At 41.4% G+C, this 23,926-nt stretch overlaps 3 protein-coding genes across 9 annotated transcripts in view; 1 reads left to right on the top strand and 2 right to left on the bottom strand.

Moving 5' to 3' along the window:
• Positions 1-1,862, top strand: part of GARRE1 (granule associated Rac and RHOG effector 1) — a 60,372-nt gene extending 58,510 nt beyond the window's left edge. Inside the window, exon 15 of the transcript XR_013775643.1 lies at positions 165-1,862. The gene's annotated coding sequence lies outside the window, so the exon portion shown is untranslated. The remainder of the gene's footprint in view (positions 1-164) is intronic.
• Positions 1,863-2,410: 548 nt separating this feature from the next.
• Positions 2,411-3,873, bottom strand: SS18L2 (SS18 like 2). The gene is made up of 3 exons (XM_079316485.1): positions 3,732-3,873; positions 3,517-3,593; positions 2,411-2,967 (listed from the first exon to the last, which is right to left on the bottom strand). The coding sequence occupies exons 1-3, from the start codon at positions 3,798-3,800 to the stop codon at positions 2,880-2,882; spliced, it is 234 nt and encodes a 77-aa protein (XP_079172611.1). The 5' UTR covers positions 3,801-3,873; the 3' UTR covers positions 2,411-2,879.
• A 50-nt stretch (positions 3,874-3,923) lies between these two features.
• LSM14A (LSM14A mRNA processing body assembly factor) lies at positions 3,924-22,924 on the bottom strand. 7 transcript variants are annotated; one of them, XM_079316475.1, is made up of 10 exons: positions 22,451-22,924; positions 14,937-15,100; positions 13,602-13,734; positions 12,533-12,655; positions 10,594-10,770; positions 10,220-10,282; positions 9,459-9,638; positions 7,858-8,029; positions 6,784-7,012; positions 3,924-5,726 (listed from the first exon to the last, which is right to left on the bottom strand). In XM_079316475.1, the coding sequence occupies exons 1-10, from the start codon at positions 22,569-22,571 to the stop codon at positions 5,703-5,705; spliced, it is 1,386 nt and encodes a 461-aa protein (XP_079172601.1). In that variant the 5' UTR covers positions 22,572-22,924; the 3' UTR covers positions 3,924-5,702. The 7 variants fall into 7 exon arrangements, with proteins under 7 accessions (XP_079172601.1, XP_079172602.1, XP_079172600.1 ...); XM_079316476.1 differs by having other exon boundaries at positions 12,533-12,652; positions 22,451-22,923; XM_079316474.1 differs by having other exon boundaries at positions 3,924-5,722; positions 12,533-12,652; positions 22,451-22,821.
• Positions 22,925-23,926: the final 1,002 nt, after the last annotated feature.

Below are 23,926 nucleotides of genomic sequence, written 5' to 3' on the forward strand. Positions count from 1 at the left end.
ACCCTGGCTGTCACACACACCTGTGTGGGCAGTGGGACCCTGGCTGTCACACACACACCTGTGTGACACTGGGACCCTGGCTGTCACACATGTGTGGGCAGTGGGGCCCTGGCTGTCACACCTGTGTGACACTGGGACCCTGGCTGTCACACCTGTGTGGGCAGTGGGGCCCTGGCTGTCACACAAACGTGTCCTGTAGCTGTTTGGCCAAAAGCATTGTCCACACGGTGCTCCTGCAGTGTGTGAAAGCAAAGCCTGAGAGACTACTTGCATTTATTTAAAGTCTTATTTCAGATGCTACAGTTGATTAAAAATTGTGAGCTGGCTCAGAAGATACTAAAACCGAAATGTGGGGTAGCATTTAGTTAAAAGAACGTTATTTTTTTTAAAAGGATAAAGTAATTATTTGCAGTCAATATGTGCCATTAAGTGAACCTGTGGAATTAGGAATAATCTTCCAACCAAAGTGGATTGGGGCGAGTGACTGGTGCTTACAAATTGAAGAACAATGGTAAATATATGTATACCTATCCCACTGTATATGAACTGAGATTACAGAAGATTCTTTATATAGTTAGAGCTTATTTAAATTTTCATATTTCATCTTTGAAAGAGTCTAAAAACCACAATATTTTCTGGTATAAGAGTTTTGACAGTATTAATCTTATTTTTGTATTTTTCTTAAGTCATATCATTCTAATATGTTAACTACTAGGTTCTAACTACATAATTTTTCAATGAAGATAAAGCACATTTTTTGGTTTTGGTTTTACAAACTAAGTACATCTATATCTAAAGATACCAAAAAAAAATACATTATATATATATATATATAAATAAAAAGTATACACAACACTAAAACTATTAAACATTTGGGTATTTAAAACCCATCCACCTTTTTTTGTTTGTATGGTGACGGGCTCTATTTGCAGGCCCAGATTGTTACCTTTTGTGCTGTTTGAGGATGCCAATGTTGCCTGTATTTATGATATTGTCACCATGTTTTCTGAAACTTCATACTTACCATGTTTACAAAGATTTGTTTGCTGTACATAGACTTTTTACAGTAATGTGCTTTGCACAATCAGTGTGGCTTCTGTCTGTAAATTGTTAATGGTCTGTACTACTATAATTTTGAAAACCCTCCACTGAAAATGTTAGTGGTTATTTAACTTCATGAATGGTTTTGAGTTTCCTAAATCTTGTTGTTTAGATCTAATATAAAATCCCAAATTTGGTTGTACTTACTTGGTTATTCATACTAAGACCAAAATGGAAGTTAATGAAAACAACTTAATTTTGAACTTTTTTTCTAACAAGTGCCAAAATGATTGCTATAGTTTTTGCAGTTCATTCATAATTACAAATGCTGGCAAGTTTCTGGACCTACATAAGTGAATTGTGAAAACAAAGGAAGTTTGTCTGCATTTTGACCACGTGGGTGCTACTCTGTCCTTTGCTTCCGATTGTTCTGAACACTGGTAATTTTAAGAATTGTTGCACTTGGCAAATGAGTCTTGCCCTTAAACTTCACTTACACTGCCAAGTGCAAGGGTTTGGTGCTTAGTTAACTTACCCTTATTGCAGTGCTTCTTGTGAATAGCTAACGCTTCTGAACTGGAACTGTACAGTTTGTATTTTAAAGCTTCTGTAAAAGTAAACTATTTGCTTTATTAAAGATATACATTTAATAGGTCATACCTGTTTAAAATATGCACCTTGCTGAAAATGAGCAGCACCTTAAACTGTAACTTCAGTTTGTAAACAAAGATCTTATTTCATTAATATGGGATTATTTAACAGTTTGAAAATTGTCAACTGCTTACTTACTGACTATCATATAAAAGTGAACTTTATGCACATCTAATCTTTAAAGCTGCTTTCTCAAGTGATGGCACAGAAGAATGTGGTACAGACAATGCCTCAGGAGGGTCTCTGAACCAGTAGTCCAGGTGAACATTGCCAAAATCACGTTACTTGAATTTTTAGGAATCGCAGAGTAAGTAACTTTGATGGTAGTAAGCAAAAAGTAAACTCTGTCCCTGTCCCTGCTGTGATCAAGGCTATTAGATGAGTGTGTATGTTAACTGTGGCACTGGAATGCTGCAGGCAGGGTGTGCAAAGCTGCTTTGTTCCTTCCTGCATAGGAGCACACAAGCATGCAGCTGGCCAGCAGTGCTGACAGTACCCAGGAAGCACACTGAATTCTTGCATAATCAAAATGGGTTAACTCGTTTACAGAGCACTTCAAGCATGGAGAAAAAGCCTTAACAGACTTAGGCAAAAGCTTGCTAAAATAATGGCTTGGTTTCTCCCTTGCACAGTCCTGGGAAAGTTAACATTTCTGTTTGATTAAATCACAGAGCAGCTCCTTTGTTGATCTATTATATTAATTCAGAATACACTACCATTTACAAAGAAGATCTTTAGTTTATTTAGCACAGTTGTTCTGATACAGGATACAAAAGAATCTACTCCTTTTATGTATGAAACACACATCTCTGGAATTGCCCAACATGCTGGAAGTAGGAGTCACACAGCATAACATTTACCTTGTTATTATAGAACTTTACTCATGAAATGGACTCTGCTTCCCATAGTGCTCTCCTGAGAACCAGGCTATTCCCAGAAGTACACTGAGTTGAGTTTTTCAGAGGGAAACGGGAATGTGATATCCTTCTTGAACTGTGTTAGTTACAGTAACAGGGGAAAAGCTGGCCAAATATTACACTGAAAACAACATTCACATTTGAAACACAAAAATCCAGATCACTTTTTACCTGACTTTTTCAAACCCACACCTTCTTGGCTCCCAAAGTGGACTCTAAACTATTTCTACAACCTCTGAAAGCAGCAGTGCTCACGTCCAAGTCTTGCAGTCAGTCAACAGGCTTCTGCGTGCTGGGCGGAGTGGCATCAGCAATTGTAGCTAAATAAACGAGGTTTCTGTGTAGGATATGCTGGTACCTATGAGAAGAGAAAACACAGCAGCTGGGAGACATTGTTTTCTAGAAAACTACCCCTACTTGCACTCGTGTAGTCTGATCAGTATTTGCAGTTAGGGAAAAAAATAGTAAAACTTGTTCTTACTCTGAAACCCGGTACAACTCATGAACTGCACTCGGTAGCCGAGCCTGTGCTACTAGCCAGCTTCGATGGGTAGCAGAACATTTAGCTGGCAACCCTGAAAGCCGCCGAAGGGCAGCGGAGCAGGAGAGGCCAGAGCTGCCTGCCGGGCTGGGTGAGCAGCTGCAGCGGCGGCTCCGCACGGCTGTCCTGCTGCGACACGGCTCGCTCGCCATGCACGGGCACAGCGCGCCTCACAGCAACAGCGAGCAAACTCCCTGAGCGGGGCGGCACCGTCACTCCCTGCTTCACACACATCTGGGAAACCATTCTGGGGAAACCCCTTTGTAAGCGGTAGGAAAGCTCTAGGAGCTCAGGCCGCGTTTCAGTGCCATTACCGACACCCGGGCCCGCAGCGCTCCGCCCTGCCCGCCCCCGTCGGTCACTTACTGCACGCAGTCGGTGGCGCGGCCCTTGCTCTGGTACTCCACGATGCACCGGATCAGCTGGTCGTTCTCCTCCAGCAGCTGCGGCACAGAGCGCGTTACCGCCCGCCCGGCCTCCGCCCCGCCCGGCTCGACTACAAGCAGGCCGGAAGGGCCTGAGCCACGGTCCGGCTCAGTCTCGGCCCAGTCCCGGCCCCGTCCGGGCCCAGTTTCGCTCACCCGCTGCAGCGTGTCCTGGTTCACCTCCGCCTTCCCGCGCAGCCGCTCGGGCACGAACGCCACGGACATGGCGGCTGAGGGGCCCGGCGGCCCCGCCCTCGGGCCGCGCGCACGCGCGCTGGGCGCCGCTCCCGCGGGACCCCCCCGAGCCCAGCCCCGCCCGGCCCGCGCCGCAATAAACCACCGCCGCCGTGCCGCTTTTACTCAACAGTTTATTCTGGTTTAAAATTAAAAAAACAGAAAGCCTGGGCGGGCGGGGCGGGGCTACGCAGGGTTTGCCCCCGCCCGCGGCTCCCGGCCCGGCTATTTACAGCTGGAACACCTCAGACAGTAAAGAGTTATTGCAACAGACAGCACTTGCCTCTACGGTCAAAAATCTCAACCGGTGTTCAGAATCATGACTTGTGGATCCCAAAAGGCAGTTGTTAAACATGCAAAAACATTACTAAACAATATTATCTAACTTCTACAGCTGTCAAATACTTGACCTTAATAAGGAAACCAATTACAAAATACTTTGTTGTAGTGCTATACAAAAGTTATAAAATTAAGATTCTATCAACCACTTTTAAATATTCCAATTTTTCAACAGTGCAGTTTTTCACGTCTTTATCACCACTGAACATTTTGAAGTAAAAAAAAATAAATCAGCAAATTAGATCAAAGTGATGTAATCTTTGGATCCCTTTATTCCTGTGGCCTTCATATACATACACAGACACAAATGACCAGGTTTCTATTTCAGCATATCAGAAAGTTGCAACTAGTTATCCAGAATTGGCAAAAAGTCCGTACTGTCATTTATAACTTCGTGGTCTTAGAACCAGAGTCTCAATGTCTCCAAGCTACGGTCTATCAAAATGCAAACAACTTCAAACACTAAGAATTCTTTAAATTGCTCATGTCTACAGGTATTACAACAAAGTTAACGTTTCAAGAATTGACAAATGGAGACAGACTTTTTATCCCAGGCATTCTAGGAGAATCACCAACTTGTGTGCCTGGTCCATTATTAAAAAAAGTTAATATTTCTCACTAAGTAAAATTAATTGCAAATCTTGACATATGAAAATTCCATTTCTCTTTTTTTTTTTGAAAATATCTCCTTAACTTGGTCAAATCCTGTGATATGCCAGAAACTACAAAATCAAATTCTTGCAAGAGCAGTGAAGCGTGTATCCAGTCTCATATAATGGAAGAACATTTTCAAAACTTCATTATAGTCCAAATATAAAATCAAACATTTAAGCTTGAAAAGCTACTAAAGAAAAAAAACCCCAACTAATTCAGTGTTCTTCAGCATATCAACTTTCTGCAATAACAGTATGTTTACCGACTTAAAAATGTTTATTCTTTAAAAAATTAGTTGCTTTTTATACAGCTATACAAAGTTTGTAATGTTTCTTTGGCAATGGGATATAATGGAATTTTACAACTATATAAAAACTTTCCTTTGCCTAAGAAACAGTATTTACTGTGTGTACATATCTGACTGACAAAGCAAGTTTTCTACTGTCCAGCACCCTAGTTGATACAAGAACAACTACCTCAAAAGGGATTTTACAGGATTTCCAAAAAACAACCTTCGGTGGGTCAAAACACTCACAGTATCGACGGCCTTCTGCATACCATTGTCCTTACAACTCGAAGCAATTATCAAATACAGTTTAGTAATAAGAAAAATCCTTTCAGTGATGAAAAAATACTTAAACTCCATCGAAGTACTGCTTATAATTAACTATACATAAGAAATTACTTATCCTTCTGTCTCAAATATATTTAATGCTTACTGTTTTCAAAGATGGCCATTTCTCAAAAGTAACTGCATTACACCCCTTTGAAATTAAATAGTTAAATCCCAGTGCTGGTGACAAGTATACAGCAAATTAACTTCATTCTTTGCAGAGATCAAAACTAATTCTCTGATTCAAGAAGATCTAGACGTTCACCTGGTTTCAGCTTTCTTGTAGACTACGCAGCAACTTTGTTGTCTTTCTGGAGGGAACAAAAACACAGTGTTGAAATCCATTTTGCAAAACAGACTCTAACAAACTAATCTGGGCAGCAGCCCTGGGAGCAGTTGTGTTGTGCTGTACTCCCCACGCCCTGCAGCAGAAAGGAGACCTCTGGAGGAGATCAGGCTGGCATCTGCTCAAACCCCCTCAGTCTGGCACTGGGCAGAACAGCTTATCACTCCGAATACAAGCACAGCACAAATGCTCAGCCCTTACACCACCTCCTACTCAACTGGAAGGCAGCAAAACTCTTCTTCAGAAATTCAAATTGCTAATCTTAAACCCCTCATTTCCATTCACGTTCAGATACCCAAAGTTCTTAAAGTCATAGGATTAACTGTTGCAAACTAATCAAGGAACAGCTGAGGGATGTCTCACAACAGAGAGAAATGTGCTTTGATGAAACCCATTCTTTTAGTTGAAAAAAAAATTAAGATTTCTATCCAAAATCAGAGATTCTTATTTGCAAAACTCTACCTGCTCATGCAATAAACTAGCAGAAGTTGTTGTTCTGTCCCAGTCAGCACTCTAAAACCTTGTTTATCTGAACCAATCTGTACAATTGTCTTTGTCTAATTTCTCTGATTCTAACCAGTACACTACAGGATTTGAGCCTCATTCACAAAGAATTCAAAAGTTTGTTGCACACCGGAAGCAAGTTAAATTATTCCCTCTCATTCTTTATATTTTACAATATGGCTTGGAAAAACACTTGCAATTTACATTTCTAACACTTGCATTCAATCTGTAGAAGCTTTTCCCCCCCCTTCTTTTTCTTCTCCTCTCCAATACCAGCTATCAAATAGCTACTCAGAGCATGTGACGAAAGGCAATCTCTATTTTTGGTTGCTGTTGATAGTAAAATTATGCTACGTAACTAAAATTTCAGCATTAATGGACTTTCAAAGAAGCAGCTCAGAGCCCCTGCAAGATACCGCTCAAGAAATTCTAGTTGAACATCAAATGTAGAAGCAGATTTTTGACCTCCCCTTTCGCAGAGCAGTGGACTGGGTCGGAGTGAATGAAGTGCACTTTACCCTATACTCGAAGTCAGCGAACTCCCTGCCCCCGCGGCCTCCTCGGAAGGCGCCGCGGAAGCCGCGGGGGGCGGGGAAGCCGCCCCTGCCGCCGGCCCGGCCCCTGCCCCCTCGGAAGCCGATGACGCCCCGGCCCCTGTAGCCGCCGCGGCCGCGGTTGGGGCGCAGGGGGATGCCGAAGGTCTCGGCGTTCAGCCGCCGCTCCTCGGCCCAGGTGGGTCGCCGCTCCCTGCAGCACAGAACCAAGAGAGATTGCTGTGAAACACTTGGGAAGGGAGGGAAAGGCGCCACAAAGCCACTCCCTGAGATGCAAAGTGATACATTAATCACATGGTAAATCTCCATAGTATCCCTTCCACGAGAACCCAGGTGTCTGCCACAGCTCACTGTACTCATCAATAAGGAACATATTACAGAGTCATTAACTAGATATTAATAATGCTCCAAGAGTTTGAGATATTGAAGAGCACACTCTGTATCCTCTGCACACAGTATCATTTAAAACAAGAAACAGTTTACAGTTACAGATGTTATTTTATCTGGCTGTGAGTACAACCAATAACTCCCCTCCCCCTCCTGCAAGTCAAAATAGGTCAGCAATCCACATCATCGTGTCTAATAAAAAGGCAGCAGCAAAAGATAAGCTTTAATTTCCCTGAAATGCTATCTGCCCATTCGAGCAACACTACTGGCTGAGACAGTTATGTAAACTGCTTAGAAACCATTATCAAAGCAGGGTCATAATTGATTCAATTAAAGTGTTAATTTAAGAGCAAAGCAAAACAACCCCCCCTCCACATCTGTGTAATTCTGCAGAGGAGACTCTAGAGGCCTGTGCAGTAAGTTCTAAAAGCATGGCTCTAGAATATCTTAAAATACCTCTCTATGATCACATTGCACTTGCCTGCAAAGAAATTTTGTGCTTCTTATTCCCGTTTTATTTTTGCCAGCTGCATGTAGAAACAAGCTCTAATCACCTTTCATTCAGAGTTGACTGTAATGGGTAGCATGACAGTACCTTATGATATAAACAGGCATTAAGCAGACTAAAAAGCTTCCCCTTGCAGGCCATACCTATTGTCATCACAGGAAATGTTATCAAAGAAGGATTTGGTTTTGTCATAGTAGCAATTGGGTCCAAGTGGATCTTCCTCATCAGCATTCCCTTCACTGTTTTGGGTATCAACACCTGAGTCACCTTTGTCTTCTCCATTTACAGGCTTCTCTGGTTTCTCAAGTTTATCTTCTGGAAAATAAAAAGTAAACAGAAGCCTAAAAAACCCAGGACTACTAGCTTATTCCCAGTCAGAGAAAAACCATCTGCTACAAAAATAATGTGGAAGACAAATAATTTGACATGTAAATTAGGATGCACTGCTGCTGCTCTCTGGAGGTTTCTATGCTTCCTGTGGGTTTGGTTAACAAAAAAACCAGTGTCAGAACAGACTTGATAGCCATCTATTATTCCTCCTCTTTAGCTACCTCCTTCCCAGGCTTAAGAGCCTCATTCAGTGAATCCTAAAAGCCATTCCATGGTTTTATTAATCCCTGTTGTTGTTTCCCTTTGTCTTCTGGTTTTGCTGTTATCTCCTTTGAGATGCAGGGCCAGCATTCTGACTTTATGATGTACTTACTTCCTAATAATGCCTCAAGTTCAACTGGTACCAAAACCAATGCTGATGATTCAACACCAGCACCTATTGCTATCTTTAAATCTCATTCCTAAATGTCTACAGCTTAAATCTCACTGTGCCGTGCATAAACTTCAGCTAACCTGCTCAACCTTTTCACACCACACACAAGAATTACTACACTCACAAACATTTCTATATCTATTTATGGTTAGCTTTCTCTTTTCTCTTTATTATTATGAAAAAACCAGTATCAACAGGAAACCAACAACTCATTGAAAAATGTTCCAGAAAAACAGGCAAGCACCACAGGACAAATCTTATGGGATTCAACTGGTGTTTTAAACTCTGCACTGAAATCTGACCATTTATGCCCACCTTTTGTTTCCTAGGTTTTAGCCAATCATTCACTGAAAAAGGGAACCCACTGTATTAACCTGCAACAATTTTTGTCCAAAAATAGTAGTAGCGGTGTAACAAACAGGTGGCTGGTCACAAGAGAATGAGGTAATCAAAACAGAAGCCTGCTAGAAAACAAGTGCTGGCAGCATGGTTTCTAACTACTCCTGTGTTCCTCTGGAAAAGGATAAAAGCAAGGAAATGCTAGAAACTTTCAAACAAACTCTCCTGCATACTAGAGTGAAGCTCTATCACAAACTCTTTTGCTTTTCGTCTATAATTTACATTAAAATTTTGGTCTAATAATTGAAAACCTGAAAGAGATATTCTTTTATTGTCTGCTCTCCAGAACTTTGAAGTAACAAACGTTATTGGGACTTCTGGTTAAGCAATCTGCATTTTAACAGAGACTTGTTAGAACTTCACAGATGATATCTGCTAGTTAAAATTTGTTAAAGACACAAACATTGATACAAGTGTTTAACATATGATTCCAGTTTACTTACTAATTGGTTTTAAAATTTATTTTTAATAACTGTAAACAAGATTCAATACTATATGCCTTTGAAGAGTTGTACTCCAAGGCAGGATCAAAACAGCAATATAGTTTTCCCATGCTCAAATTTAAAGCAGAAATTTATTTACCTTTTAATTTAAGTTTATTATGAAATTCTCTATCAATTTCCTCTTTATTGAATTGAGCATTTGCACTTTCAAAGTCGAAGTCCTTCTCAAACTTCATTGGACCATCTCTCCTAATCCCAAATCTTCCTCGCCCCCCTCTGTGACCTCCACGGCCTCTCCGTGCTGCAGGTGCACCTGGAACTGAAAAGAGGGAAATTCTGTTTGGTTTTGTTTTGTGGATTGGCTTTTCTCTGAGGATGTTTGGTTTTGTGGTTTGCTTTCTAATTCCTGGGGTAACAGATTGGGACTTCAGAAGTGCAGGAAGAGAATGTCTGTTGTTTAAAGTCCCATCAGAGCAGCTTCAAATTTGTAAATTCAATTACAGTACTGATGGCAGTGACAAAGAAAGAATAATAGTACTAAATGTGTGTGTTAAAAAATTCTCTAGAAGTCATTAAAAACTTCTGGAAGAAGAGTTAAAAATATTAGTGGATTTTCAGTCAAGTATTTTTCTAGAAATGCTTTTATTTTATGCTACTATGTTTATAAATTCCTGAATAGTCCTTGATTTACATTTTTATTTAAATTGATTGCTTAGTATAAAGCAACAAAAAGAGATTTTTCTCTTTAATGTTGACTTCATTTGCTTGTATTCCTCTGGCTCAATGCTAAGTTGTTACCCCCTCGATGCAAAATGTGAAAGAATTGATGTATTTTAGCAAATTTAAAAAAAACTTATTGGTTTGAAAGCAACAATAGCTATTTCTCAAAACATGATTTACCAATTTGTCGTTTGTTTTCATTTCTGAGTTCATTTTCTGATCTTGAAACCTTGTGTGCTTCAGCTAAAGTTGGAAATAAAAACATGATTTGTTTATCCAATTAGGTTTTTTTGATCATACTTTTGTATATATTGTTCAGATTTTTTAAAAAATCCAAATCTATAAATGCAAGCCACGTTTAAATCATAAAAGAAAAAAAAAAGTAATTTAGAATATATGCTTAAATTTAAAAAGAAATATGTATCTAATCCAGGTCTCTGCTGGCCAGCCTACCAGTAATAGACAGCAGGAAAATTCCTATGTATTACCCTTTAAAAGAGCACTCTGTATGTGTATGGAAGGAATGAAGCTGTATAAAAACTATCCAAAGCTACCTCGTCTATGCTCTTGGTTCTCTAGGGATTTTTGGCTTGCAGACACCAAAGGTCTGGTTTGTACAGGACTCCTCCTCCCAACTGGTGCTGGTGTGGGCAGGTGGGCTGAAGCTGTTTGTACAGCTTGTTCCATGGTGGGGCTCCTTCTCAAATGGTCCATCTGAGGGCTTGAACGACCTGGGGAAAAAAATAATACAAAACCAAACCCCACAGGTTTATTTCTCATCTTCAAAGGTGAATTACTGGAGTTACTGGTCTCAACCAATCTAGACTAACAGGTTTATCTGCTTTACCAGTCAAGACAGCTGTGTCAAAAAAAAAAAAAAAAAAAAAAAAAAAAGAAAAGAAAAAAAAGGTTACTTAGGAATATTCCTTCCCTCTGTCTAAAAAGAAATAATGGGTAAGACACTCAAATGCCTATCAACCCATTAATGGTGTGAATCTAGCTGTGGAATGAAACTTTGGCATTGATTAGAGGTAAAAATGCTCCGTGTGCCTCGCTGGGATGCTGAGTGGGAAGAGGCTGCTCCCAAAGGCAGCTGCAGCTGCTCAGGCCCTGCTGCAGGGTCCCTGCCTGCACAAGGACAGCGGGGTCTGGCCAGGCTCAGGGCAGGAAGGAGCTGTGGGAGCTGCCCTCACACAGGGCCACGGGCAGCACCACGGGCTGCAGCAAAAGCACCTTCCCAATGGAGACACTGATCCAGCAGACAAGTTTACAACATCAAATAGGTACATCTACTAAGAAATTACAGTCAGACTAAAGTCCCAGTAACTGAAAGAACAAGGTTCTGTCTCTTTACAAAACATACAAAAGCAAAACAGAAAATAAACCAAACCCACAAAACCCATGAACAAAACAGAAAAAAACAATAAGTCCAACCATATCACACTTGCAATCTACAAACAATATTTCTAAAAGCAAATACTCAGAAAAATCCTGTTGGTGCCCCACAGGAAATGCTGTGGCAGAATGAACGTCCACCTGCAGCATAAGTCATACATATCCATGACACACAGGCTTTAACTACAGAAAAGCAAACTACTATTTCAACAGAGAAATGCTCAGCATAGCATACTTTTGCCCCTTGAATTAATCTAACAAAGTAGAACCTATTTTTGGCAACCCACTCAACTAGTCCTAGAAACACTCCTAATGGGTATACAAATCTCAGATGGAATTTAGGGAAAAAAAAACCTGTTTGCTTTAAGTTTGCTATTGCCTTTTAACATGACTGCATAATTTAAAAACAGCATTAGGAACTTATCTCGGCACACAACATTAAGGAAAAGTGGAAGAAAAGGAAGTTAAGGGGTTTTTAAAGTGCAATGTTTGCATTAAGGGTGAGAGTGAAGGTTCTCAATATTAAGTTTCTTTTTTCTTTGCCATTCAAATACCATCCAGAATCTAATTTTTTCTAATATTACATAAACTATCCATACAGTTCCTGTTACTATTAAGCTGACTTAAAAGTCATGTCACCATCTCTACAGGAAATCAGGTCTGCTGTTAATATCATCTGTGTAACTATAAAAGAACAGAAAAAACTACAGCTAGGGATAAATATTTTACAATTTTAAAATGAATGACTTCCCATTTCAACCAGTATGAAGTATCTGCAGCTCTGCCATGTTATCAATAAAACTAAATACTGCATTTCCACATGTACCTGTTTGCTAACAGTATTTCCCTTAATTAAGTCCTACTTCTCAGTACACATGCTTTAAGGGTAACAATAAATGTGTTACTACCTTCAGCACTCCAAGATGTAGAGAAAACACATTTAAAGAACAAACACAAAGCCTCTCAGTGTTTCCTAGGTTTAATACCAAGTGTTTTCATGAGAGAATTCAGTTGTTTGGTTGGCATTTCTGGCAACCACCAAAATCACACAGACACAATTGGACAAAAAATGAGTGAAGACAGGAGAAAAGATTTTACCTTGAGACATCTGTGTTTTTAGTGATCTTGCATCTGTTGTAAACGCAGAACCAACTGCAGTGCTTTGGGACATGCTAGCACTGCCTGAAGAGTCTGTTCCAAAAGATGTTAAAGAACCTCCTGCTTTGAAAGAAATAATATAGTTTTAAAATCTGGTTTAGACTTTTTTTTAAAAATTAGCACTAAATGATTAGTGAAGCTTTATTAGGCACTTATTCTAGAGTACATATAAGTCTGCCCATACACTTTTAGTTTAATTTAACAGATGTACGCACATAAGACAGTAACATTAATATCTTGATTTTTTAAATCTAAAATGACAAATGCTTCTAACTTCACCCTCACAAGTATCAACAAAACACAGTTATCTTATAGAGCCATATAAATTACTGGTATATTTTTCCACTTAAGATCCTTTCAGCAAAAATATGACTGCCACATCTCATTAATTGACACCAAATTATGGCAAATTCTACATCCTTTCTTTTGTCTGGCTAACATGTTCAGTACCAGGAGTACCACTGCTGCCATAACAGTTACAAGAATATAAGTCCATATGAGAAAAACTGAACTGTGAAATAAACTCTCATGGAGGAAGGAAAGTTGGTTGGTGAGTCTCAGAGAGAACGTGCAGTATAAAGGAGCAACTAGCCCATGCAGCTCACAAGTACTTCCAGCATCTATTTCCCACCTAGCCAACACCTCACGAACAGCTGGAGGATTGTGCTGGCACATGATATTGCTGAATAATCCAAATCCTTAGTTAAGGCACACATGGTCAACCCAACAGCACAGCTATAGGGCTTCCCTGGAGGGGCTGCCTCTACCACTTGTGAAATACAGTGAACACTGGTCCCTCTGAGATAGGTGCTTAGTTCTCAATCACAATTGTTTTGATTTAAGATGCAAAGACTATGGAAGAACCCTTCACTTTTGAGCTAAACTGCAGAACTAACAGAGACAGAAGACTTTGCATCTGCCTTAGGATAAGACACTGATGAAATTCTAAGCAGTGCTTACGGTCTGTGCACACACAGAGGAAAACACTGGATAACCGAAGTGAACCTACCCACTCCCACAGCGCCGAACTGCTGCCCCACCAGCGGGCTCGGGCTGAACTGACTGTACGCAGGCATCCTGCCAAAAGGACCATAGGACCCCACAGACTGGAATGAAGATGTAGTCGAAGATCCTAGCGAAGACTAAAGACAAAACACACAGCACACTAGCAAAAAGTCGTATTTACACAAAAATTAGGAAATAGTTCTGTGAGGCAAGAAATGCAGAAACTCTAAAATAAACATTTTCACAAGAAGGTACAGCTTAGAAAGCACTTTCACCCTTCCACCATCACAGATCTATGGAAACAGTACCACGAATTTTTGCAATCTTTTCTCTATAACCTCAGACAGCAGACTCTCTTGTTCAACAACACATACAAGCTTTGTTTGCAAATTTAGGAAGTGTCCTATGTTTTCCATTGAAGTTTCAAGCCCCACGGATACAATAAGACACCCAAACATACTGGAGGGGGCTAGGGTTATCACTATTATTGGGGTTCACAGTAATGCAACTTCACTACTCTTGACTACAACTGACAGATGGACTTGCACCAAATTCAATAAAAGTCCTTGGAGAAATGCAAGGACATCTCATATGGAAGTTCAAAAATGCTACACAATACAAAGCAGTTGAATCATACCACGTGGGATTACCAACTTCCATTTGAAGCAATAGATTTCCTCTTGCTCTCAGGGATGATGTTAAGATACTCCATAAGAACAATCAAAAAGCCAACAAAATTCTGAGAAAACTATTTATCAGTCTGCTTACTTCAAAATGTCAGACTAATTAAATGTGAAGGCTTTAAGTTGTACGTTGCTTTCCCCTCAGAAACCAAGTATTCACTATTCGAATAACTAACCACCTTATAGTATGAAGCCTGTTTAAAAACACAAGGCTAGATGAAATACTTCAAAGTTATAGTTATCAAAAAATGTTGAACATTAAAACAAAAAATAAAACAAGCAAGCAAACAAAAGCCACTAATGATCTGGAACTATTTCAGCATCTACTCAGTCTGGTTTATACCAAGTCTGATCTTCCCAAGAACTGTTTCCTCCTAAGCCAAGTCCATTTCAAAAAAGGCATCAAGACCTACAAAACATTAAGTCGGTTTTGAAAAGACAGCAGATTTGGTATGTAGTGCACTGTGCTAGAGTTAGATTTCAACCTTCATTTTCACAGTTAAAGACTGTGAAAGGAGAAAATCCAGAGTTCTTCACATTAGGTCGTGAACCTTACAGCGATAAACACACTAATTTTTAAACATTCAGCTAGAGAGTACTTAAGCTAGCAAGTTACCTCTTCAGCAACTATTACTGAAAACTCTGTTTTGACTTACCTGAACAATAGCAGGGTCCTGTGGCAAGGAGCACTGAGGTTTTGGTGGCTCACAGACAGTCAGGTCTTTGATGTCGCTGCCACGGAATATAATGTACTCGAAGACTTCATCGCGAGGGGGGATGGGTCTGTCCGTCGGTCTGTCCTCTGTGCCAAAGGAGCGAACTGCAAAGTTGCCAAGGGAGAAAAAGAATGAAACGTCCCACATTCAACAAAGCCATTTCAAAAGTACTGCACAGACAAAGAGCTTTAAATAAAATAATAAAATTTTGTTGGGAAAACAACCCTTATTGAATAGGCATCACATTCTTTATCATCATCAACTCTCCTCAGACAAACAACTAATTTTAGCTAAAACATCTGAGTTAAAACCCAAGCTGAAAGACTGAGACATCACTCATGTTATCAATTTCATGTTGAATATAAGGGGAAGCAGCAAGGCAGGTTTTTTTGGCTGGTAAGTCAACCTTATGAATCAAGGAATACACAAGTTTACATACTTCATATTCTGTATTTGCAAAACAGGAAAAATATGCTACTATTACTAGAATCTGGAATATTAAAGATTATCAAATGTGAGTTTCTCAAGAGATTCAAAAATTAATAAAACAACAAGAACTCTGTGATATTTATACACAATTTTCACTATGGAAAATGCATTCTTCTTGCTGCTGTAAGGCTCATATGATGTCATATGATCTCTCTCAAATTAGGCAAACTCACTGGGGCATAACTATCTCCCTAGTGTGCACCATACCAAGACATGAAATTCCTTCTATAAATTCCAACAGCTTTCTGACTGCACAGCAATGAAGCAATCCAGATCTCTTTTGCACCATGTATAATCACTACCACTGTACACGGATACCATCACTTTGCTGTCACTGCCCTCTCAGAAACTCTTCCCCACCCTTAGATTGCCAGCCTTGGGTAAGTATCAAATGAAACAAGTAAATAACTGAAGAAGAGATTTGTCTCCAACAGCTGGTTTTGCAAGCAAAAACTAAACAGTGGATTAAAATCTATTGAGGGAGAAAAACCAAAACCCCAAAATCATGACAGTCACATTTAATCACAATCTCATCAACTTGTAGCAGCTTTAACAATCCCCTACGACTGTTTTTGCTCCAGCCTTTTTATAAAGTGTTTGCCTGCTTTGCAAGGTACAGGTTATGCTGAGGAAAAAAAAAAATAAAATCTGTAGTTTGCTTTAATTTACCAGAATTAGATTTCCCTCCATTTTCAGATGTATCAACATTTTGGGGACATCATTAGGCACTTATTTGCAGCCATAGAATCATTAGTCAAGAAAAGCAGTCTCCTGTAGAGATGTATAAAGTGATACTGAGTCATTTCCCAGGCTGCATCAGCCATCTTCCATCACTGTTGCTTCATGTGATACTGCATAAACAGAGCTTAACAGTCAGGTATTAAAATATTTTTAAGAAGCATAATTCAGGGGTAATGAGACTACATCCACACTACAAAGAAAAATAACATTTAAGTGGTTACAGTTACTTTGTTCATGTATTGAGCTGACTTTCATTATCTTTTTTGTTTCTGTGCATCTGAAAGTCTGCTCTGAATGGTACCACAAAGTGTCAGCAATTTAAAAAGACACAAATTTTAGTTAATGTCAGTCCTTGTTAGAAGAGGAATCTGTCTGCTTTTCCTCTACAGAAAAGTGTCTGGAGCTTCAGAATTTGCAGAAATTAACTTAAAAGTAATGCACAGTAGCTTGATAACATTGTCAATGGGTCATGTGTATTCCTGGGCCAATTAATTCTATTGCTTTTTATTCACCAGGCTTTTCTATTTCACTACCTTGATCCTGGATCTACCCTCACTTTCTGGCCTTCTTATACTCTATTTATCAGATAACTAATAAACTTATCTTGGACTTTCATTCCATCATTTGACCTGCTGCCCTGGTAAGTAAAACCAAAGTTTGCACTGCTTCTCTCTGTCCCACAATGAAATGGTTTCTCTAGTAGCCATTTTGTCTACAAACATACACAAAAATGGCCAGAGTATGATCAGTAAATTACCAAAGGATTTTACTTTCTAGCTAAAGTGAAGAAACTACTCTATAGCAACACCACAGAGAAAGGGTAGTATGTTAGAAGGCTGCATCTTGCCTTTACATGGATATAAAAATCTGATGGACTGTGAAAGAAATATGCTTTCAAATAATTTCCTTAAGTCAGAGCTACATTACACACGTAAGTATTTTAGTATTAATACTAATGTCTCATGATACATATATGACCAATTCTAACACCTAGCAATTACCTTTCTCCATTCTAAACCAATCACAAAAAAAAAAAAAAAGAAAAAAGGAACCACCAGAATTTCATCTACTGATTTGCTGAAAGAGATAAAGGGATTTCAGTGTATGTTAAAGAACAAGGTGTCTTTGTACACACCATGAAATTACCCTAACATCAAAAGGAAGTTTTTCATTGTCAAAATTTAGAATTCACCTTTAAGAAATTCAACTGTCTAAGCAGTTAACCCAAGACACTGATATGGTTGCCAATGTTTTAGCAATAAAGCACATCAAGACGTGCTACTAAAAGTTAGACTCTTTCTTTACTTCTCCCCTGCCCCAAATCAAACCAGTTTTATCACAGCCTTCTGCAAAATATAAACACAATTTCACCAATGAAGATTTGCTCTGCAGGAGAGAGGTAAGCAAACCCCCTGATTTACAGTTCAGGCTCGGCCTCTCACCACAAGCAACCAAACTAACCACTCCAATTCCAATTTCCTTTTAAAGCAGGAACGAGAACTGCATGTGCTGTGATCTTAGGAACGGCTACTTCATGAGTCCACCCCAGTCAAGTCTTTCAGAGTAGTGTTAAGGAGTTGAAAGTTACTTTTTGTATTTTGCAAAGGCATAATTTCTTTATAGTTTCTGTTTTCCTCACTTAGATTTAACACAATCTGAGTTCATGAAAGTAAGAAGTCTAACATTAAAAGTGGCAGTGTAACAGAATTTTAGAAAGAAATAGCTTTTACCATGTTTTCTCATACTCAGAAATACTAAGTTGCCACAGTATCAAAAGCACAAGGTGTTGGAGCAGCAGCAGGCTTAGACCTCTATCCAGCTCTGTCTCTTGGGGAACTTCCTCAGACTACCTCCTTCCTTCAGTAGTTCATATATAGCAAAATACTGAAGAGTGAGAGGAAATGAAAATAAGCATGTGAAAGACAATCTTACAATTGCAGTAAATCTAATTAATCTTACCTTGTAGATTTCAGGATTGCTTGTTTCTTTTGTTTTTGAAAGAGCTAAACTGGCTTGCAAATAAAAGGACAAGCACGTATGGTTAAAAGCAAACTTTTTTTTTTCAGTGTAAATACACACAATTAAGTAGCTAGCTAAAATAACTAGTTCTCTTAAGCCTATTCATACATAAACTTATGCCCATATAGTTCCACTAACTTCATATTAAAGTGCTGTGAGCAAATTTTGGTACAGATTTTGTCTGTGATTTTACTACTACACGATATTTTGATGTATATTACCACATTATACTGCTAATGGCAAGATTGCAACTTTCCCTGCCAACTAATAGACATGATTACTTACTGATTAACACAGGGAATCTAAGCAGAATGTTAATCAGAAGTGAGGCTATTGTCTCTGCTAGCAAGATGACTTTAATGAATTACTGCAAACAGGTAGCTCAGTCTGTGCACAGCACTGACACTCTCTCCTCACTCCCTGAGGAGCAAACACACACAGAAACCAGCTCTTCCCTGTTCCTAAGGCACCCAGGAGGAGCAAGATGACTAAAATGAGACCACCACAAGTGAACAAGTCATTTCAATCGCCACCTCTCTCCAAACATCACCATCCTTTCACTGCAAACATGCTTTGATGCCTGCACACCACACTGAGCTCATGCCAGGCTCATTTCTCCAGAACAATTAATTCAGCCTGCATTCCCTTACTTGCTGCGAGATGGATGAGGGCAGTAGCCAGGAGTAGGCTTTGACAAGAGGAATTTTCCTGCTGTGACATACTGGGCACAAGTTTGGTTTAGCACATGTACCCTAACCTTGAAGACACAAAAGGAGCATGTTACTTAACTGACTAAAAAAATACATGCATAAAAATTTGATAGAAATTTAACCCTTCCCTTTCCTGCTCCCACTCCTGAATGAGCTCCAGCCTTCAAAAGATTTTAACTTTCTTCTGTCTGCATTTCTGAGTCTTTCACCTGCAATTAATGTTCTGTAGAAGTCTAAAAGGGAAGTTTTCCTTTTGATGTGTCATTATACCATGGACAACACTGTCACAGATGGCTGAAAATGCCAGAAGTTTAACTACTTCTTAAAATTACCAAAACTTGTTTCGTTCATGTCTATCAATTATAATGGTTCCAAATGCAACTCTCAACGGTCCAAGAGTTGCTAATGAGAACTGATGCATTATAGCAGAGACAATGTATAATTTATGCTCACACACCTAAGAATTTAATTGTTGAAGGAACGAGGTTTTTCTGACTCAACATAGTTGCTACACAGCTTACTTGCATTAAAAATAACTCTCTCTAATTCACTGCCTTGAAACAGAAAAGCATTAGTGCACTCCACAGAGTGTACTAATATGGAGGATCTCCTCTTTAATGCCACAACATTTAAGATCAAGCACTGTGATTATTCTGTAAATGCCCCAGGTAGGGTAGCAACCATTTTCCAACAAGAAAACTAACCATGGCTTGCAAACTCCTCTTAAATTGCTTGGGCTTAATGCTTTAAAAATTAATAATTAATTTTTTAAAAACTAAGCATTAACTAGAACCATGAACTAGAAGGACATTTCAAGCTATTTTAACTTGAGGCTTGACAATAGGAATGAGTGGGTTTTGGTTCCAGACACTGTCTCTGAAAAGCTGTCGATCCAAAGAAAACACATGCACCAATAACATTTAAGAACCTCAAATGTCTGCACAGCTTGCTTAGTGTTTGGAATCCACTATGGATGATGTTTCCCCTGTTATTTATGTAACTATACACTTACAAACTTTGTGAAAGGATGCATCACTTCACCTCCTAAGACTCTAGCTTAGGTTAAAAACGTTTTTGCTCAATATTTAACTGTTCCTATCTTTCTCTAATTGTGAGATAGACGCCACAAGTTTTGCCTGGTGAAAAGCTCACAACGTTGTAAACAAAATGCTGATTAGAGAACTAGAGCAGATTGCCCCCAGTAAGGCAGGACTACAGCCTGTGCTGACAACCAAAAAAACTTATTTCTGTCTGAAACGCTAGAGAATTTAAGGCATTCCATGAATACAACTGAATGAGATTAATCTCTGACTTTGGTTTAGCCTGCACAAATCCTACAGCTGGCTGAATCTCTAATTATTCAAGAACAGATTCTACCTTTACTTTTCCACTTTATGTCACCATTTCAGTAATCTCAGTTAGAATATGAATAATGATAAGGTGCCTTGCATACAATTCAGGGAATAGTCATGTCACACAGACTACACAGCTGAGCAACTGAATTCATCATCTTTTGGGGTTTGGGCTTTTTTGTGTCTCTCTGGCAAAAAAAAAAAAAAAAAAAAAAAAAAAAAAAAAAAAAAAAAAGATGTGGTCAAGACTCACACTAAACCGTTCTGGTCTGACTTCTGGACTCAGCACAAGAAGAAACAGTAACTATTACCTGATCAACATATTTACAGCTAGAGTACAAGTTCTGCTTCTTTCACAAACAGACCTGGCCAATCAAGCACACCTTCTATCCTACATATACACTGTCATATACATTCAATGCCCTAAACCTTCAGAAACTTGCACACTCTTGAGTGGAGCATTCTGTTAACAGCACAGAGAACTGCTCCACATGCTAATATGGTCGTTATCAGCTCCAGATTAATCTCAAGACTTTTGTTTCCATGTGGTCTAGAAATACTGGTTTATTCTCTTCTGAATCATAACACTATTAGAAAACATACATTATTCAGCTAACTCAGCCAAGTTCTATTGAAGCAAATTCAATGGTTTAGATTTACATTTCTGATGAGTGCTAGGAGAATAGAGTAGATCAGACTCGTGACTGTAGTTTGATCAATCTTAAATACGTACACTTTGGCAGACACACCACAACATGACTTAACCACTCTTGAGAAGTCATGCAAAATCGGCCTGGTCAGCACTAAATCAGTCTAATTTTGGACAAGACTATCACAAGGTCCTCAAGGATAGGATTCTTTCCCTATGTGCTTTTGCACAAACCTTAACAATCACAGCATGCAACTAGAATTTCTGGATATTTATTTTTAATCACATTATCCAGCTTCTACTTGCATAAACCAAAACCAGCTGTCTTTTCAAAGCAGATAATGCAACTCCAACCAGGCAATATAACCTAAAGGTAACTTGAGAAATAAGTAAAAATCACATAATGAAAACTAACTGCCCCGTAAACGAAATGTACAAGCCTAAGACCAAACTCACAGTAAGGTGTTTCAAAGCCGATGTATCATATTTACAAATCAGAGTAACCTATTTCTTAAACAACAACGGGGGAGGAGGTGCTGTTTGCGAGGAGGGAAGGCTTTAAAGTGACACAGCGCACAAACAAGAATTACCACAAAGGGCAGCGAAAGCGAACACACTCATGGTATGCAGCAGCACCCGCGGCAGCTGTGCAGAACGGAACAGACCGGCGTTAAGCCTTCATTTAAGTCAGGAACCGAGCTCCGGAATCCTCTCTGCCCCAAATATTTCATTTACACAAGGAGCATTTTTTTCTCTTACCTAATGGCTGGACAGACTCTCTGTTTTTACATATGAATGTAGATTACTTAGCAAGACTTCACAGACGCAAGAAGTGTAAAGGAGAAAAATGCTGATATGCATGTATCTTCCGGCCAATAACATTCTCCTACCATTTCGAACTACATTGTGCCATAAACCTCCAAAATTAACATCATACGTTCAGCTTTTGTCCGTAATCCAGCACTCAGGACTCCCTTCAGACTCGAGCTGTCTGCCGTCCTAAGACGCAGAGCAATCCAGTCATATACCCCTGTAAGTCTGTAATTCTTAACAATGCAAAGAAAACCTCTTTCTAGCCTCTCACTCCTACTCCCTTTCACGCACTGGACAGCTTCCAGGGTTTCACACTTGCACTCCACAGAGTGCACAGAACACCTCAGAGCAGCCCCCGGCGGGGTACCGCTCTCGGATCGTCTCCGCGAGGGTCCCTCCCGGAGCGGGGGGGGAGCGGGGCCTCGCAGCGCCGCCGCTCTCACTCACGGCCAGACTCTATCTCGCCTCCACATCCCCCGCGGCCGCCCCGCCGGGAGGACGGCAGGACGAGGCGGGCTCTCCGCCGGGCCCCGCAGGCTGCAGGCCGCCCGCCGGGCCCCTCCGCGCCCGGCCAGCGCCGCGGCTCCAGGGCCCCGCTCGATCCCGTCCCGCGGCCGCGCTCCCCTCCCGCCCCTCCCCGAGCGCCGCCGGGCCCGCTCCTCCGGCCCGCCGCGTCCTTACCCTTGGCCAGTGCCACCGTAGAGTTCTCGGTGTCGATGGTGTACAGGATCCCCTCATAGCGGATCTCAGCCTTGGAGATGAGGCTGATCTTGCTCCCGATGTAGGGCGTCCCCCCGCTCATGGCGCTGCTTCTCGGTCAGGGACACCCCTTCGTCGCTGCCGAGCACTCCTTAAGCCAGGCACAAGCAGCCAAGAAAGCCCAATCCTGAGCCGCGGTAGGCGCTGTCCTCCTGCCGCCCTGAGCCGCCGCTCCCCGCACAGCGGAGCCCTCGGCACAACCCTCGGCGGAGCGCTCAGCACGGCCCGCGCCCCGCGGCTCCCAACATGGCCGCCGCCTTCATCTTCCCTCACAGCGCCCCCCCGCCCGGCCCGCCAGGTGCATGCCGGGACCTCGGCTGCTCTCGCGAGAGCTGCGAGCGGGAACGCTGGCTTGGGGGCGGGAACGGCGCGGAGTGGAACCGGGGTTCTGCGCGCGACGGCGGGAGCGGAGCGCGGAGCTTCGGCCCCGCTCGGCCCGGCTCGGCTCGTCTCGGCTGGGCTCGGCTCGGCCCGGCTCGTCTCGTCTCGGCTGGGCTCGGCTCGGCCCGGCTCGTCTCGTCTCGGCTGGGCTCGGCTCGGCTCTGCCCAGCCCGGCTGCCCTCAGCGTTCCGCCCCCCGGCGGTCCCGTGGCGTCGCTCGGCAGCCCCGGCCCCGGTGCAGCTCGTGAGCTTTGGTGATGGGGGTCCGGGGTGTTTGAGGGGCCCGGTGCTTGAACGGACAGTGCTGGAGCGCCCCGCGAGCCTCTCAAAACGGGAGAGGGTGGTTTATTATAGAAACACAGTTTAATGCTACAGTATTAGAAAAATGGACGCTCATTTATTTCATAGTCAGGACTAGCTGCAGAATTATGTGTCTGCTGTCCATTCTACATTTATAGAATTAGGGTTCCAAGATGGTGTGGTTGGAAGAGAAAATAGAAATTGACATTTATTTGAGCCTGGGACACAACAGATGAGCATTTCAGAAGAGAAACCAATTGGGAAACTGTCAGGGTTTATTTTTCACAGAGCCCCAGGTTGGGTCAGGCTGGAGGGGCCCAGGGGCTGCTGTGGTGGCAGCTCCCTGCTCCAGCAGGGCCATCCCAGAGCACAGGGCACAGCACAGTGTCCATGTGGCTCTGGAATATCCCCAGGAGGAGACTGCACAGCCTCTCTGCACACTCTGCTCAGGGCTGGGCACGGCCCAGGGCACAAGTTGTGCCTCCTGTGCAGGGGCAGTTCCTGGGCTCAGCCCCTGCCCTGGCTCTGGTGCCATTGCTGGGCCCGCAGCAGAGCCTGGGACTGCTCTGCCCCCTGCACACAGGGACAGACAGACAGACAGACAGGGCTGAGGGCCCCTCTCAGCTGTCTTTAGGCTTAACAGCCTTTTCTGAAACAACTTGTAAGTTTCTAAAGGAGAGAGGTTGACCAGAATGAATAACACAAACGAAAACTGAAA

The sequence above is a fragment of the Erithacus rubecula genome (assembly GCF_903797595.1).
Source record: "Erithacus rubecula genome assembly, chromosome: 12".
NCBI lineage: Eukaryota > Metazoa > Chordata > Aves > Passeriformes > Muscicapidae > Erithacus > Erithacus rubecula.

Bases quoted from the DNA above. Each gene is read 5' to 3' on its own strand.
- LSM14A (XM_079316473.1), bottom strand. From the start codon at position 22,571: ATGAGCGGGGGGACGCCCTACATCGGGAGCAAGATCAGCCTCATCTCC. The intron at 10,771-12,532 runs GTAAAATCTTTT...TTTTTTCCCCAG, and splicing joins AAAAACACAGATGTCTCAAG to GTCGTTCAAGCCCTCAGATG. The intron at 5,723-6,783 runs GTAAAGTGCACT...CCCTCCAGAAAG, and splicing joins TCGCTGACTTCGAGTATAGG to ACAACAAAGTTGCTGCGTAG.
- SS18L2 (XM_079316485.1), bottom strand. From the start codon at position 3,800: ATGTCCGTGGCGTTCGTGCCCGAGCGGCTGCGCGGGAAGGCGGAGGTG. The intron at 3,594-3,731 runs GTGAGCGAAACT...TCTGTGCCGCAG, and splicing joins ACCAGGACACGCTGCAGCGG to CTGCTGGAGGAGAACGACCA. The intron at 2,968-3,516 runs GTAAGTGACCGA...CTCTTCTCATAG, and splicing joins CGCGCCACCGACTGCGTGCA to GTACCAGCATATCCTACACA.